General features: G+C 42.0%; 3 protein-coding genes across 4 annotated transcripts in view; 2 read left to right on the top strand and 1 right to left on the bottom strand.

The window, feature by feature from the left end:
- Positions 1 to 10,105, top strand: part of snx13 (sorting nexin 13) — a 29,829-nt gene extending 19,724 nt beyond the window's left edge. The window contains exons 12-25 of one of the 2 annotated variants that reach the window (XM_034704904.1): positions 121 to 220; positions 805 to 998; positions 2,622 to 2,726; positions 2,886 to 3,056; positions 3,179 to 3,248; positions 3,758 to 3,900; positions 4,016 to 4,123; positions 4,205 to 4,315; positions 4,527 to 4,688; positions 5,255 to 5,326; positions 5,428 to 5,573; positions 6,105 to 6,173; positions 6,259 to 6,371; positions 7,583 to 10,105. In XM_034704904.1, the coding sequence (XP_034560795.1) occupies positions 121 to 220; positions 805 to 998; positions 2,622 to 2,726; positions 2,886 to 3,056; positions 3,179 to 3,248; positions 3,758 to 3,900; positions 4,016 to 4,123; positions 4,205 to 4,315; positions 4,527 to 4,688; positions 5,255 to 5,326; positions 5,428 to 5,573; positions 6,105 to 6,173; positions 6,259 to 6,371; positions 7,583 to 7,818 (1,800 nt within the window). In that variant the 3' untranslated portion in view covers positions 7,819 to 10,105. Of the gene's footprint in view, positions 1 to 120; positions 221 to 804; positions 999 to 2,621; positions 2,727 to 2,885; positions 3,057 to 3,178; positions 3,249 to 3,757; positions 3,907 to 4,015; positions 4,124 to 4,204; positions 4,316 to 4,526; positions 4,689 to 5,254; positions 5,327 to 5,427; positions 5,574 to 6,104; positions 6,174 to 6,258; positions 6,372 to 7,582 lie in introns of both variants that reach the window. The other variant, XM_034704903.1, reaches the window with a different exon arrangement.
- A 1,269-nt stretch (positions 10,106 to 11,374) lies between these two features.
- dmac1 (distal membrane arm assembly complex 1) lies at positions 11,375 to 12,231 on the bottom strand. The gene is made up of 2 exons (XM_034705520.1): positions 11,784 to 12,231; positions 11,375 to 11,699 (listed from the first exon to the last, which is right to left on the bottom strand). The coding sequence occupies exons 1-2, from the start codon at positions 11,977 to 11,979 to the stop codon at positions 11,635 to 11,637; spliced, it is 261 nt and encodes an 86-aa protein (XP_034561411.1). The 5' UTR covers positions 11,980 to 12,231; the 3' UTR covers positions 11,375 to 11,634.
- Positions 12,232 to 12,955: 724 nt separating this feature from the next.
- On the top strand, positions 12,956 to 15,597 carry LOC117828398 (biotinidase-like). Its single transcript, XM_034705519.1, has 6 exons — positions 12,956 to 13,518; positions 13,785 to 13,934; positions 14,043 to 14,194; positions 14,289 to 14,466; positions 14,562 to 15,116; positions 15,196 to 15,597. Exons 1-6 carry the CDS (start codon positions 13,279 to 13,281, stop codon positions 15,466 to 15,468), a joined length of 1,548 nt encoding a protein of 515 aa, XP_034561410.1. The 5' UTR covers positions 12,956 to 13,278; the 3' UTR covers positions 15,469 to 15,597.
- The last annotated feature ends 1,350 nt before the right edge of the window (positions 15,598 to 16,947 follow it).

The raw sequence follows: 16,947 nt of genomic DNA, 5'->3' as shown, positions 1-16,947 counted from the left end.
GCAATTTCCTGAAGGCAGTTTGTGTGTTATCAGCTTGTTGTCAGCTTAACGAAGAATACAGTTTTATTATTTTTGGCCTGTGTAGCTGACTTTGCTCATCATTCTTCATGTGTTATGTAGGAGGTGGATGCCTTGAAGCTGGCAGCCAACTTTGGAAAGCTGTGTGTTATCCCACTGGATCACATCCTCATCCACAACATCGCCCTGCAGTTCTTCATGGGTAATTACAGAAAATGCAGCATCACATATGCCAAAAGTGTCATCCAACTGTGGTCATTTCAAATGCCAAAACCCTGAACATTTCTGTGAATCATCTATGTAATCCATAACTTACTCAGTTTGTGTACAATTTATAACCACAACATGTCTCAGTCACACTCCTTTGAAGTCCCACATGACCTCCTCAGAGATTTTAAAAGGTTACTCCATGTTACAGATCAGATTGTGATAAAGTAAGCATGTGTGTGTAGTGTGTACACACTAGGAGCAAACCAAGTTGCATCAGCTTTAAAGTGGAAAACAACATGAGCTAACAGCTAAAGGCTGGTTCTGCACTCTAGAATTCACACTGCACAAATATTCTTCTTCTTTTTTGTTTACATTTTTAAAATTTAGATCAGAAAACCTCCAATTTATACAAAACAGGAGGAAAAAAAAGTATATCAGTTGTATTATCTGTAGCTACAGGTCAACCATACCCAACAAGGTATATGCTCCACTCATTATACATGTATATGTTTATGTTACTAAAGTGCTATAGTAAACAGACCCCTGATGGACCATGTCTTGTGTGTCTCGATCCAGACTTCATGCAGGCAGCAGGGGCCCAAGCAGAGCTCTTCTTCTGGCTCACAGTGGAGGGCTACAGGGTGACGGCACAGCAGCAGCTTGAAGCCATGCAGGGCTGGCAGAAAGATGGCAAGAAGCAGCCCAGCGCCACCAAGGGGCTGCTGAAGGCTGCCGCACTGGGCGTGTTTGAACAATACCTCTCTGAGAAGGTAGGTGGCTAATATCTAATTAGTAGGGGTACAACAATACGTGTATCTGTATCGAACCGTTCGATACAGTGGTCACAGTTCGGTACGCCCTATGAACCAAACAATACGCAATTTTATATTTATTTTATCAACTTCTGACGAGGCGCTCTGTGCTGAAAGTTCAGAGGATCTGCGCTCGACTCCTCCGGGCTGCATTGTCGGGCGCAGGTCCACTGAACTGCGCGCTCCTCCCACATTCATTCAGTCCAAGCTGGTCACGATTGTTTCATCTGTGCTTCATATGGAAATATATATTTCACCATACGACGGTCTGCTGGGTTCATCTGTTCACGTATGTGTGTGTGAGCGCGCGCCCGCACAAGAGGGAAGCACGAGTGTCCTATTTGGTTGCAGAGCAGAGTTGATCGGTGGTCCTGTAGTGGTGCTAAAGTGCGTATATGGATTACTTATGGTCTTATACTGCATGCTGTGTAAGACTTCAGCTTGATACCGGACAGTGTTTCCCTGCAGTCATATCGGGGGGGCACCCGCCGGGTCCCGCCCCCCCCCCCCTTTGAAGTCAAAGCAGAAGTGATTAAGGTTACCTCTCTCATAGATCAGGTCTATACCTTGTTCTTTTATTTAACAGACTAAACAGCCTTTTGTTATTTATCTTATTTACATGACGGGATGTCATTTCTGTCTCTACATGGTTGCGCGTTCGCAATTCTCCTCTGCTCTCTATCGCGCACGGCAGATGCTCACACAGACAGACAGACAGACAGACAGACAGACAGACAGACAGACAGACAGACAGACAGACACGCACACACACACACGTGCAACCCCCCCATGCGTAGCAGAACATGTGTCAGGTATAGCTACCCCTGATACATTTCATTTAAAAACTGCTTTTGAGCTGAAACAAATGTTGGTAATTTCAATAAACTACAAGTAAAATAAGTCATGGAAATTTCTCTTTTTCTGTATCGGAAACATATCGAACCGGGACAAAAACGTATCGAACCGAACCGAACGGTGGATTTTGTGTATCGTTGCACCCCTACTACTTAGTGATTAAAGTCAAAAATAAATTCAGCAACGAGGGGATTTAAAGTTATAAACATGTTTGGCCTTCTTATAGGATCATTGAATTACATACAAATGCACTTGCTTAAGGGCCTGTGTCTACCAATGGCAGCAACTATTTTCTATACAAAGCAGGCGTTGTTCGTCATTTTCAGAATTCAGTGTCTTGAGCACATCCTCAGCTGTTGTTTTTAGCTGCAAGTGTTGTCAGTTGAGAATGGTTCAACTTCATGGACACCAATTGCGGAAGGGAATTCTATGATTTTCTCCCAGACTTTTCCTTACATGGTAATCCCATGCAGCCAGACCAATTATTTCGAGGGTACAGTTTCCAGGTCTATAGTTGCTACTAAGGCCAGGCAATGACACAAGACAACTATTATAACCTTGCAACAGTACAGGTGAGAAATACTCTCCATTAAAGGTTCTGCGCACTGCAGCTACAAAAAATGCCGTTAGTGGACACAGGCCCTTAATTCACCGCTTTCTTAAAACTTTGTGGTTTCAAATTTGAGTAGAAGTCTACTGACATCCATCTTTTTGTCTACCCAACAGGCATCTCCCAGGGTGCAGGTGGACGAGGCGTCTATAACAAATCTAGGGGAGAAGCTACAGAAAGACGACCCCACCCCAGAGATATTCGATGAAATCCAGAGAAATGTACTTCTTCCTATCTTTCCTAAAAAGCTATCTATTTATGAGTGAATACTATAAACAACTCTAATACTTTGAGACATTTAATGTCACTTTTTTTCTTAGCTCTTGTGCTAATAGTTTTGGTCCTGAATTGAACTGTTTTTGCACTGGTATTTTCCCCAGGTGTACGACATGATGCTCCGTGATGAGCGCTACTACCCCTCCTTCAGGCAGAGTCCTCTCTACGTGCGAATGCTAGCAGAACTGGACATGCTGAAAGAGCCAAGCTATCGAGGATCTGATGATGGTGACGGAGAATCCTTCAATGGCTCTCCTACAGGAAGCATAAACCTAGTGAGTGTTCTTTTTCCCTTCCCAGTGCAAAGTTCAGAAAAATACTGATATGCAGACGAGTCATGTATCGTTATGCTTAGCAAACAGCACAGTTTAATGATGACTTTTTACTTTGATTCCAGTCTTTGGACGACTTGTCCAACTCCTGCCATGATGAAACTATGCACCTACATGCCTTCATCTCCGACACAGGTACACACATACAACTTGTTACAATCTACACTGAGGACATTTAGTTTGACTTGATGGTGGATTTTGGTAGGATTGTGAGGTTTTGTTGACTTTATTTGGTATCTTTTAGCCCCTTCTTGCCCTTCCCTGCACGTTTTTTTCTTTCTCCTAGCTCCATTCATTACTTCTGTTGTCATTTTACTTTTCCAGTATTCTTTGTTTCTTTCATTCCGTCACCTTCACTGTTTTTCTGTTTTTCCTTTTCTCCTCGCTCCTCCCTCCGTTGCTTTTTCTGTGTTTCTTTTATTCGTGTCACAATCCCCCCCCCCCCCCTTTTCCTGAACTCTGCACTCTTTCTTTTGCTTGCTCATCATCGCTCCCACGCTTTGAACCCACAAATTATTTTTCCTTCATTTCCCATCTTTCTTTCCCTTCCTTTCATCCGCACTCTTCGTCCTTCGTTTCCATTTTGGATGTATTTCGGGGCTGGGTAGCTGACACTTGTCTCCCCGGCTTCTGGGGTGCCACAGGGGTTTGCAATGACCACGGTAAGACCTACGCGCTGTACGCCATCACCGTGTTCAGACGCAACCAGGACGGCAGTGAAGACTGCTGGAAGACGTATCGCCGTTACTCAGACTTCCATGACTTCCATATGAGGATAACGGAGCAGGTGTGTGTAAGTTATAATTTCGGGTTACTATTTCTCATTCAGACAAAAAACAAAGCAGAATATCACAAACGTGTCGGTCTCCCTCTGAGAGTTGTGTGTATACATCCTGTTTTAGTTTGAGAACCTGACGTCAATCCTCAAGCTGCCAGGGAAGAAGACGTTTAACAACATGGACAGAGACTTCTTGGAAAAGAGAAAAAAAGACCTCAATGCTTATTTACAGGTAAAAGTTGTTTAGTTTTTGAAAACCTTTTCTGTCCTGTGTCATTTTGTGAATATCAATAACCTCTGGTTTGTGTTCCAGTTGCTGCTAAACCCAGAGATGGTGAAGGCCTGCCCAACTCTGATTCCTTACGTCTATGACTTCCTGGAAAACAAGGCCTACAGCAAGGGCAAGGGGGAGTTTGCACGAAAGGTAGCACCAAACAAAGAGCATATGTTTCTGTACCATTTATTTACAACCAAAAAGCTGCATTAAACACAACCTGTATAGCCACATTTTGAGCATGTTGCACACCGCTATGCATCCTTTTCTTTGTCTCAAACAGTGGCTGTACTTTATTGATTTGCATTAGTGAATAGTTTCATAGCAACATTTTTTCCTTGTTTTTTTTTCCACCCATCAGATAGACACATTTGTAAATCCTTTGAGGAGCTCAATGAGAAACATGTCCAACGCAGTGAAGGCGCTACCCGACAGTCTAGCTGAGGGCATGACCAAGGTCTCTGACAACATGGGCCGTATGTCTGAAAGACTGGGACAGGACATTAAACAGTCCATACTCAAGGTAACCACTTAACATCCAGTTAGTTCTTTGTATCCTTATTACAGCAGCCCTCCGCATCAATGGAAACAGTGCAGAGTTTTATTGGTGCAAACAGTTTATTGCTCTGACATCAGGTCCAGCACCTTGACACTGAAAAGTAGATAAAGTCAGAACAAGCTTTCCACATATAACCATCAACGCACAGGGGTTACTGTGTAACAGTTTCATGAACACATAGTGCATTACTGGCTTGCTTTAGAATGAACACAACACACTCATGCACACAGTAATGCATATTGAAGTTCAGCAGAATTAGCATTCATTCTGAGGCATTATTGCTTTAACTTTTCTCAGTACTATACAAGTAGCACAATACATAGCATCTGGCAGACACTTACACTTGAAAAGGAAAGCATGCCATCAAGTATTTCTGGTTGATTTTCATTTTTTACAGTGAGGATGTGCTTTTGTTTGATAATATCTTGATATGTTGGCTTTGAAACTACAATAAATCCTAGCCCTGTGGCCTCTACACATTTAAACAAACCACAATCATTTAACTTGTCAGTGTTTTGTTTTTTTCCCAGGTGCCTCCACTTCTCCCCAAGTCTGAAATCGACCCTGAACACTGTCGAGTGTCTGCTCAGCTGGATGACAATGTTAGTCAAGTTGCATGTTGTGTGCTTTGAGTTGTTTTTTTTGTTTTTTTTATCAATTAAAGCAAGTGGAATGACATTTAAATGCTTAATTCTCCTCCAAGGTGGACGATAACATCCCTTTGAGGGTTATGCTGCTACTAATGGACGAGGTGTTTGACCTTAAGGAAAAGAACCAGTGGCTGCGCCGGAACATTAAGAACCTGTTGCAGCAGCTCATTAGAGCCACATATGGAGACACTATTAACAGGTCAGAAACACCAAATCATCAGAATTCAATACAGTTCAGAGACCATGGCAGGCAAATAAACTGCAGAACAGTTTAACTGAAGTATTACTTACTGAACAGAATTCTTTACCTTTTAAAATAGGAACAAATTTTACTCTTAACTCAATCAAACTAATCAACATTCTGACAGCACTTTTGTTCTGTTAACAATGATGGTTACTGTCAGTGTTTTGGAACTTTCTGTGCAGTATGCTAACTATCCATGCCTGTTATCACCTATTTCCAGAGAGTCAGCTGTTTTGCATAAAGACAGTTTGTTTTAAACATTTAACGGAAAACAGAATTTCAGACAAACATGTCAGAACAGCCGGTTTCCAATTCAAACAGAAAAGCAAAAAAAGGGGGAGAAATGTGACAGCATGTGTGCTATTATTTAAACTGCACACACAGTAAACACATGTTCAGAGCATCCAGCACACATAAGTCTTGTAAACAAAAACAGGGATCAGTAAATAACTCCAAGCCTGAATCCTCTTTCTTATTTTCCTGAAGGAAAATTGTGGATCATGTGGACTACTTGACCTCCCCAGAGCAGGTTGCAGACTACGTCAAGAAGTTCAGGTAACCCATCACCATTTTTTTTTCTAATAACTCATATTAATAAGAGGAATTATGTGTAACCCTTCATGGCTCTGTTTCCTTAAAGGGATTCCTACTGGCCTAATGGTATTCTAGCTGAGTCACCACCCCGGCGGGACAAGAACATCCGCATGAGGACCAGAGTAGCTGCCAAGACCAGCCTGCTGGGCATCATGCCAGGTAATAAAATCATTCTCCTACTTTATCTTGTTGTCTGCTAGCCCTGTTTAAGACAACCTTGTCTACGGTCTCCTCATCCTTCAGGCCTCTTCACTTGTTTTGGAACGGACTACTTGAAAATACTTACATTTCCATCCAAATTTGTGTAGTTAAAAAAGGTTATTTTCTGACTGGGCTTATTGCGCCCCCCTCTGGCAGACACTACAACTGCTGTTCTCAGAGGTTTGTGTGTATGCCCTCCGACCTCAAAGGGGCAGTATGTCCTATTTGTTAAAACATTTATTGTATTTTTTGTAACAGAAAATGTACAAAAACAAATAAGTTGTTTTTAGAGATATATGTCATGATGTTAAAGCTCAATGTAAGGAGTTATTAGCTGTTAGTGAAACAGGTTAAAATTAACACTGATGCCTCCATGAGACCTAAAAAAAAAAAATCAAACCATCATGGACTAAACTGAAATCCTGTTACTTTAATGCTTTTAAACAATGCTGCTGGGTAAGAGCCAGGTGAAATCAGTAACAATGTGCTAAAGGAATACCCTTCAATTTCACAGTGAGTGATACAGTGGGCTGTTAAAGACAGCAGGATGAGATTTATCATCAGATATCATCACTATACCAAGGTTTTTGGACATGAGGGCCTAGCCTGTAGCGGGAAAAAAAACACAGAGGTACCCTGCAGAAAACGTTCCACTTTTCTTCCTCTGGGTCAGTTTTAGCAGTGTCTTTTCTGCTGCAGTGGACTGATTACATCACTACATCATTGTGCTGCTTTAATTGCAGTTAGAAATGACAAACTGACCCAGTGCTGGCTTTGGAAAGCAGTGCTCCTCATGAAAACATCTGTAAATGGCAGGGTCTGGGGGCATTACCTAAATTAAGCAGAAGTAGCTGCCAGGAAAAATCCTATTTATATGACTCATTCAAGTAGATGAGTACAAGATCAGGAAGAGATACCACTGTGTCCACAGGGTACACCAGAATTCATGCAAACTCAAAGTTCCTTACAGGAGCTTTAACATCATTCTTTTTCTTGCTGCTGTAAAATGTGTGTTTGTTTGATTTCCATTCTCCTGATGTTTCAGTGTCATGCTTCTTTCTTGCCATGATGCCGCACAACAGAGGCCGCTGATTGACCAAAGCCCTCCTCTGGTCAGTTTCAGTAGTGCCTTATTTGACCTCTCCACAATGTTTATCTCTCTGTCTTAGACGAGCTGAAGCACATCATTGGAGCAGACACCACGAGAAAAGGCATCCTTCGAGTCTTCGACATGTTTCAGTACCAACCCATGAACCGTCGGCTAGTCTACGTTTTCCTGGAGGGCTTCTTGGAGACAATGTTCCCACAGTACAAATTCCCTGAGCTCTTTGTCAAACTACACTCCCGCTCGCCACGCATCCACAGGTTTAGCCAGAAAGTCAAATCGTCCTCTCTCAAGAGGTGACAGGAGAGCACAGAGGCAGCAGGGACATCAGCCAACTAGACACACACTTGGACTTGAGAGCGGAGAGTGACAGTGGGGGGGTTGATGTGAATTTAAAGGTGTGTTCGCGTGATTTCTGCCCTTCTGCTTCCCTCACACACACTCTTTGGTGAAAACACTCCAATTATCCAGCTGATAATTTCTGTAGGGACAGAAATGGAAGGATGAGCAACACACACATTGCCCTCCTCTAACTCTGTGACACACACACATGCGCAAACACAAATCCTGTAATTTGCACCACGACTGATCATGCAGTCATTTATTTTAGTTCAAATATCTTTCTTTCTCTCTAGTTTAGTTGTGTTTAGTTTTATCCTGGGCCAGTCGATGCTGCTTCTTCGTGATCAAGAGAGCGGACCACGAATACTGTATGTTTTTTTTTTTTAACTGCAGGAGCAGATAGCATTGACCCACACCTTGCCTTACCTTCCCGCTTCTGTGTTTCAGCTGGCACAGTCCACCATCTGTGTGACACGATCGCTCGGCTGTAGTCAAACTAACCCTCAAGCTGTAGACGTTTAACTGCAAAAGCTGCACACTTGCTAACATGCAAATTATTCTTTTTCATTGCTACCAAATATGTCAATAGCACTGGGTATAAAAGGCGCTGTTTTTTAAAAATGTGACTGAACAAAAGTGGGTCGAGAGGATGATTTTACATTTTATTGTCTGCATTTTTTTTTGCCTGTAATCCTCAAAGAATAAGCCACACCCCCTTTAAGGCTACTGTCACAACGGGAAGACCAAAGCTCATGCTGTTCCGTGTGTGTGTGTGTGTGCGTGTGTGTGTGCGTGTGCGTGCACGCACTGGCTTGAGGTTAGGGTGCTCTGAACATTACTGTGCTTCATATCTTTAACCATGTGAGGGAAGAGAACGGCACAGTTTGTGGGTTTGCTCAGCGCGCCAATCAAAGAATGTACTCTCTGGTCCAGTCTGTATTTGGCTTGTGTAGAAATGTGTGTGAATGGGTGTGTGAGTGTGTGTTATAGAATAAAGATGCTACCCTCTCCAGTCAGAAACTGTGCCAGTGTGAGCTAGAGAACCAGCCTTAAAACTACATACAGGAGAAACTGACCAAGAGACGCACGCTAGAGGTAGCGCTCCTTCACACGACTGAACGTTACAAGGAAATCAAGATAGAGATATGGAGATATATCCCTAATCACTTTTATTCAGAGAAGATATGTTTAATTTTGTGCAATATTTTTTTTTTCTTTAATGCATGTGCATTTTGAATCATTGTATACTGAAAGAAATAATCCATATAGTTTTAATAGTGAAAACAAAACAGAAGTCTCCCTGAGAAATATCTTCTTATCCCAACAACTTAACATTCCGTTGTTGTAAAAGTACAATGTTTATTTTACAGACTTGTTTTATAAGTCTGAGTTTTTCTTCAGATTTTGGTGTGCGGGGGATATTTTCCACTTATCCCATCCACTCCAACAGAATCAGAGTTCTGGCAGTCGACTGGGGAGTGGCAGGAGGTTTCACAGTCTGATGATTAGCTCATTAGGTTATAGCTGCCTCAGAGGCGGCCTCACGATACTGCTTCGTTTTAACTCATAAGTGGCGTTTTTATGCGTTCAAGCCTGTCCTGTTGAGTGTGATCATATCTTTGTCGTAACCCAACGGATGGAGGGACCGCCCCCTCTCTGTCCTGTCCAGTAGGCTCACAGGAGAGCCTTGTACTGTGACCCGTGGAATCACTGCTAATGAGCACTTACCGTAGCAACTGTGGGAGGGCCTCTCCCAACGGCTGGATGGAGCTCTGTTCTTGCCGACGTCATGGATGGACTTGTCTGCATTGATTGCTTTGCATTGAGCAGTTGTTGTGGACTCTGATTGGCTGAGCAGGAGGACATGAACTGAAGCCTCTTCTCACCCTGAGGTGAATATTTTGTCCCTATAGCGGAGGAGGTGTCACCTTTAACTTTCTGCACACCTCTCCAAACAGGAAGGCTTGTCTTTTTTTTAACCCCAGTATTTATGAGTCTATGATAATGAAAATTGTGCATATCTGTGTACAGTATGTGTTAATAGTGTGCCTAAATGTACTGTCAACTCTATTTTCATATTTTTCTTTAACCTAAAAAAGAAATCAATCAGAATGTCATGATCATTTAATGCGACTGAAAATGACTTTAGGTTGTTTTTTTGCATCATGCTTATCAAACTCTTCCTTGTGAGCGATTGTGCTCAGATCAGTATAACACTAATAAAAGGTAACTCAGACTAACTGACCAACAGTATGGATGTTGTCTTCAGTGTGTGTGTGTATGTGCATGCTGCATTTTTAGTATGATACTTTGCAAGCCGGTAAAGTTAACGTAATATTACACAGACCACTTCCTGATAAGTTAATCTTGCTCCCTGTTGTCAAGCACAATCTTTATATTGATAATGACACTTTCTGTTGTGGGGGGTCTGCATTGCAGCACACTTGATATGAAGTTAAATCTTAAAATGAAGTCAAGACGGTCTTCAGTTCTGGGTTGTTAAGTATTAAGCTATATATACACTTTTTTCCACTGCTGTTCAAAAAAAGTTGACCAGAGTGTTGATCATACTATACTGATGCAACTTCATGCGCAAAGGCAAAATGGTGTTTAGAAATCCAGTTCTTAAGAAAAACTGTACCAATTTGTTCATTTCAAACCAACCAAAAGTGTCAGCTTAAGCTAAAGCCTTAATTTCTGTCCACCCTGACTACATACACCAATAGGCAACCCTGTGACTACTTGATTTGCGTCATCACAAAATAACCAATTACCTTAATACTCTAATTTATTTTTCACACTGTAAATTTCAATAGCAGTATGGCATGCCGTGGTTAGGTCTATTGCAGTTTGTTTCGATTTTTTGATCAATATAAAATGATCCTGTTTTCATGAGAAGACAAGCATTGTCATCTTGAGATGAGAGAAATACAGAGATCTCAATGAAAACTAATTACCTCATTATTTACAGAGTAAATAAAAGATATCATTGCCCAGCTAAGACATAAGAATTGTTCTGATTGGTCAAAACCCCATAACGACTGTAATTAAGTCTTAACAGCAAAACTGATCCTAGAGACAACTTCATCACACACGTCATATCAAATCAGTCCATGGAAAAGAGTTGTATTTCACCTCTGCCTGTTGACACTGTGGCAAAACAGTAAGTTTCTGCCTCAGGCTTGTCTTCAGAGTTGGGAAATAGTGACAGCTACCAGGCACAAATGTGAAAGCAGCATGAACTCTATAACATCTTTGATAGGGAAAGATCCTGTACTGTACTTCAGGCAACCGCAGCAGAGTTGCTAAGTGCATCTATACCTTATAACTAACTTAAACCTTGCTGTAGTGATAAGGGCAACAATGATAAAGTTGTGATACATCAATATTTTGTGTCAACTTGTTAATGAATTCAAATTTGCATAACCACCTGCTCACTCACTCTACATATCTTACTGGGTGCATGTCCGCTTGAGGTTTCCATAGGTCCATTCAGAGCACTTTTGCATCTAGATGTGACAAATGTAAAATTGCTTTCTTTATTATGATATCTTTCCTTTTTTATATTCAAACAATTTACAAGTTCCATTGTCGCAGGATACACAATCTTATTTTTGTCTGAGGTCGCTTAAATTGCAAACACAGAATACATTTTCTACACACTCCAGAGCAGCATCTTCGGCCTGGTGTGAAGTTTTTATTCCATGATGTCTGCACAGCACTGCATAGAGCCTTTTTCAACACACTCGTCCTCCACCAGCTTCTTCACAGATTTCACGTCTTCTTCTGCGCTTTCCCCAAGGGGTCAGCGATGATAACCAACCCCCATGCAGCCAAACCTGAACGACAGAAACAAATGAGCATTGGTCATTGTGGCAACAAGTGACGATACAGCTCCAGTGTCAGAGATGTAGGTGTCTTACTAGCAGCAAATGTGATCTGTGCCACTGTGCCCATAGACATGAGGGTGCCTTGCTGCATCACTCTCCGGGCCGAGTGGAACACATACGCTCCGGACAGGATTAGACCTCCGCCAGAGATGAGCCGACAGCTCCAGCAGTTCTTCATCATCTGACGGGTCTTGGACTCACCTGGAGGCGCCTCTGGTGCTGTTGACATTGCACTAGAGGGTAAGCGCTAATGCTAATAAACGTAATGGTTGCCAAACCACATGTGAATGGGTCACATAAACAAAAACAAAACAACACAGCAGCCCGTGGGCAGTAGCCGTCCTCTGATTTTAACACAGGTCTCTCACAATAAGAACTGAAGTACAGCAAACATTACAATCTCAGGTCCTTCGTATGCTGTAGTGAGAGCAGGAGCAGACTTGTAATATACTTCCGGGTGATGTTATCTGTTTCCGGTTGTGCATTTCAAAGTAAAAGTCTCGTTTATTTCCAGTATGCTTTCGAAGTTGCAGTCAGCAAACAGGGGTCCAGCTCGCTCGGCTGGAAGTGAAGCTTCCATAAACAATAATAATAAGTACATTTTCGAGTTTATAAAGTCACAAATCTATGAGAAATCAAACTCGTAATTTTCAAGTTTTTCAAGTCGTAGATTTTCTAGAAAATACTTAAAAATTTTGAGTTTTTAAAGAAACGCCTGCAGAGACAATAACAAGTCAGATTTTTGTAAATAATTAATCTAAGAAGTCCAAAATATGAGCTGGCAGCAGGTTGTGACTCTACAAAACATCAGACACTAACTTTATGGGTGGATGCATAATTTGGCAATACTGATTTGTCTGCCGAAATATGCATCCAGCTATTATTCAGCTACAGAGAGAGAGTTTTAAACTGTACATTGCCGTGGACAGCTCTACTATGAGCGGTGCGCGTTCCCGCGAGGTGCAGGCAAATTCTTTCACATAGGGTCAGGTAGGTTTGGATAACTTTTTCCCTTAATCATTATTTAAAAACTACATTTTGTATTAACTCTGGTTATCCTTGTCTGATATTAAAAAAATATTTGATGATCTGAAACATTTAAGCTTGGAAAATGTGCAATAATATGAGAAATCAGGAGGAGAGCAAATACTTTTTCACAGCACTGTAAGTCATGGATTTACAGCAATTACCACAATTATTATTATTTTCATTATTATTAAACAATTCCGCAACGGAATCGTCCTTATCAAATGATAACGTTTAAAAAGAAACAAGCTGAGTCTTGCCTGAGTACTTCAACTGCACATTTCAGCTTAAAGCGTTTGTATGTTGGGCGCGCCCTTGTCCTCAAATTAAAGAACGCTGCGACTATCAGCTGATGTTGAGGGCGTTTATGCGCAGAGGACGCTGAGGACGCTGAGTGCTGGAGACGCATGTTTGGTTTCAATAGAACTTAAGCGCGTCCAAAAAACGGCGTTGTGGAAACGGCACGGACTCCTAATCTATCAACTTCTCAGTTACACTGTTCATGCCTCTCAGAGAAAACACCATGTTAGGCCTACTCTTCAGTGTGCTTGTCAGTTTTTCTCTAACATCTATTGTTTTAACACAGCCTGACACGGGCTCCTTGTATATTGCTGCTGTGTATGAGCACAACTTAATTCTGAACCCGGAGCCTCGTGTCCAACTGTCCCGAGATGCTGCCCTTGGGCACTTGCAGAAAAACTTGGATATCTATGAAGAGCAGGCTGCGCGAGCTGCTCAGCAGGTATGTTGAGAAGTGACAGGAGAGTTACAGGTGTTCTGTTTTTTTGTTCTGTGTCCTGTAAAATGTTTTCACTGTTGTTGTTCTACTATCATTCAAAACGGAAAAAGACGGAACTTTGCACTTATTTTGTCTTTAATAACAAAAAATTTCAGTCCGTGTAAAATTAAATAAGAAGGCCATGGAGGGGTGGGTTATTAAAGATGAGGAAGTGTAACAACTCTGGCACCATGACTCAACGACATCCTCTCTTGTCTTTCCTTGGTCAGGGTGCCCAGATCCTGGTTTTCCCAGAAGTTGGTCTCCAGGGGTTCTACTACAGCCGTTCATCTGTCTCAGGTTACCTTGAAACAATTCCTGACCCCAAACAAGAGAGCTGGAACCCCTGCACAGAGCCCCAGAAATACGTCAACACTGAGGTGCATTCAAACATACTGCTTCTGAAATACTAAAGTCTGACAAAAGTATTCACTCATGAAACACTATTCCATTGAAATTATCCATATTTCAATGTGGTTGTTTCTCAGGTTCTCCAGCAGTTGAGCTGTATGGCTCGTCATAATAACCTCTACATTGTGGCCAATATGGGTGACCGGCAGCCCTGCCCTCCGACTACTGATCCCACCTCCTCCTGTCCCTCTGATGGACACTGGCAGTTCAACACTAATGTGGTTTTCAGGTGTGTTAAAGCCTTCAAATGGAGAAGTCTGGTATTAGTCCAGCAAGTCTATCAATAAATGAATTCCTAATTACAGAGTTGTCCTATCAATTAGGTCAGATGGCCTGCTGGTGGCTCGCTACCATAAATACAACCTTTTCCACGAGGAGTCTTATGACACTCCACCACAGCCTGAGATCATTACATTTGACACACCTTTTGCTGGGAGGTTTGGCCTGTTGATCTGCTTTGACATCCTCTTCCGCAAGCCCACAATTAACCTGGTGGAGAAGGTAAAAAAAACACACTCCAATTGTGCACCCAGCTCTGCAGCCCACAGTTTGATCTTCTTGTTTTCTAAAGACAGCCTGGTGTCCGCTTCTTTCAGGGGGTACGTCAGCTGATCTTCCCTACAGCCTGGATGAATGTGCTCCCCCTACTGGACTCTGTCCAGTTCCATCGAGCGTTCAGCTTGGGTGCCAATGTCACTCTGCTATCAGCCAACCTCCGCCATGATAAACTTAACATGAGAGGAAGTGGTATCTACACCCCTTTTTCTGCCACCTACCACCATGCACAGAGAGGAGACCCAGAGGAGGGCAGGCTTCTGGTGGCCAGGGTGCCAGTCTTAGACCCAGAGTGGAGGGCCACAGGGGAAGGGATGTCCACGTCATCTGCAGCTGCAGACTCTGGATTCTGTGACAGTGAGAGCTGCTCTAATGCATCTTCAGTCCCTCCATCATCTGACACTTTCACTTCATCCATGATGTACGACCCCTTTACATTTGTCCTCTTAAGCGAGACAGAGGGCAGAGTTAAAGTGTGTGATGGCACCTTTTGCTGTCACCTGCAGTACCAGCGGTATCTACAGGACGGCAGTGAGGAGCTGTATGCACTGGGAGCATTTTCTGGGATGCACACTAATGGACGCTACGCCCTGCAGGTATGAGCTAGGAGCTCCGGTGACATTTCAACTGCTTGTTAAAGTGCATTACTCCTTAACATCAACATTTTTTTTGCAGGTGTGTGCACTCGTCCGTTGTGCAGGGTTGGACCCAAGCTCCTGTGGACAGAAGGTGGAAGAGGCTGAGTCAAAAATTGACTTCTTCTTAGAGGGGAAGTTTGGAACCAGATACGTGTACCCATCAGTTTTGGCTAGCAGGATGGTTCTGGAGGATCCAAAGCATTTTGAAAAAGCTGCAGATGGAAGAGTGACCATGAAACACTCAGACATGACTGCTGGGCTGATCACTGCCTGTCTGTATGGACGGATGTATCACCTGGACAATGAATGAACTGCTTTGGAATCGTGTGTGTCTCAACTGTATTCAAATGTGTATGGCTTGAACATTAAAACTCTGCTCTACATTTGTTAGTTTGTTTCAAACACACCTTGCATTAAAAAAAATGCATCAAACATGTTACCAATGGTTCATCCTTCATTCATTTATTATTCCAAAAAAAGGCAATAACGAATATGTTTCTCTCTGTGTTGCAATGGTAGAAAATTCTTATTTCTAAGAATCTTGCTTTGGCTAGCACTTTAAAAAAAGGCTCACTATTCCCTCTGTGTTCATTTTCAGTATCCTTTAATGTGTGCTGCAAACAGGTCTGCAGGCATCAATAACTATCCGGTTTGTGTGATCAAACCCCAGCTTCTGTGGATTAAACCTAAGATACCATGATATGTTCAATTCTTTAAAAAATTATATATTTTTATTTCAGGCTTGAAATTCTTTTCCCATGATGCATTTTATTGCTGGAATTAGAAGTTCAGGTGTTATGTTAATATAACTCTAAGCTACCATGACGACTGTTTTACAGTGTGACCCTTTTTTGATGGGGTTAAAAGACAAAGCTTTCAATAGGATTTGTGCTTTAATCAGTTTATTTCCAAAAATAAGTATTTATTATTTTTTGGTACTGTCCCCTATAAGATTGCACTCGATAAGCAACTTTCACCTGTCTCCGGTAGAGTGCTGACCGTGAGCACAGGGTGTGTGCTATTGCCTACGGTTGCCCTGAAGGGCAACACAATTACATTTCATAAAACACAAAGACATTTCACAAACTGAAAGGGTAGGAACAACACTTCTTGTTTCTGATTGGACAGAACCTGACAGCTCGACATACTTTCCCCTTTTCTGTTACATACTTCTTAGTTCTGTCCCTGCACAAATTTTAAACTGAATTGGAAAGAATAGAGGAGGAGATGGAAATAATGAAGGAATATTTCAACAAATGATATACATGTAATTTAATACTCCTATGGTGTAGGACATCCTCGGGTTTCAGACTTCAGATGAAAAAGCCTCAGGTCTCCTAACAACCTCTGTCATGTGTCAGACAGATTTATTTGTTCAACTTGTAGGGCCATTAGAAAAACGGGGCAAAAGGTGTATAGTATTTTTGGGAAATTTAATTTCCAAATTTGTTGCAATATCAAGTCGAAAAGAATGGTGTGTTCTCTGAAATGTTGTGTTTGTGGAATGTCGTTTTGTGAAATGTTGTGATTTGCCCTTCAGGGCCACCATAATTTCCAGTTCCCTATCATAAACGTTTTTAAGAGTATTGTTTATGGAAACTATCCTCAGTGGTAAGTTATTATTTCCAAATGTTCTGTAGGCTAGGACAAAAACTGATTTGGATTTCTGTAATTGCAAGTGGGGAAAAGATGAGAATTTTAAAGCACTGCCTGGTTGTATGAATAAGTCGCGCAATTTCCTGTTCTGTATCTTCAAAATAAGAGCTTTATTTGCGTCTGCGCCTTTTTA

This window comes from Notolabrus celidotus, chromosome 16 (genome assembly GCF_009762535.1).
Source record: "Notolabrus celidotus isolate fNotCel1 chromosome 16, fNotCel1.pri, whole genome shotgun sequence".
NCBI classification, from domain to species: Eukaryota; Metazoa; Chordata; class Actinopteri; order Labriformes; family Labridae; genus Notolabrus; species Notolabrus celidotus.
This window is presented reverse-complemented; position numbering and strand designations above follow the sequence as displayed.

Bases quoted from the DNA above. Each gene is read 5' to 3' on its own strand.
- dmac1 (XM_034705520.1), bottom strand. From the start codon at position 11,979: ATGTCAACAGCACCAGAGGCGCCTCCAGGTGAGTCCAAGACCCGTCAG. The intron at 11,700-11,783 runs GTAAGACACCTA...TCTGTCGTTCAG, and splicing joins ACAGATCACATTTGCTGCTA to GTTTGGCTGCATGGGGGTTG.
- LOC117828398 (XM_034705519.1), top strand. From the start codon at position 13,279: ATGCCTCTCAGAGAAAACACCATGTTAGGCCTACTCTTCAGTGTGCTT. The intron at 14,195-14,288 runs GTGTGTTAAAGC...CCTATCAATTAG, and splicing joins AACACTAATGTGGTTTTCAG to GTCAGATGGCCTGCTGGTGG. The intron at 14,467-14,561 runs GTAAAAAAAACA...CGCTTCTTTCAG, and splicing joins CAATTAACCTGGTGGAGAAG to GGGGTACGTCAGCTGATCTT.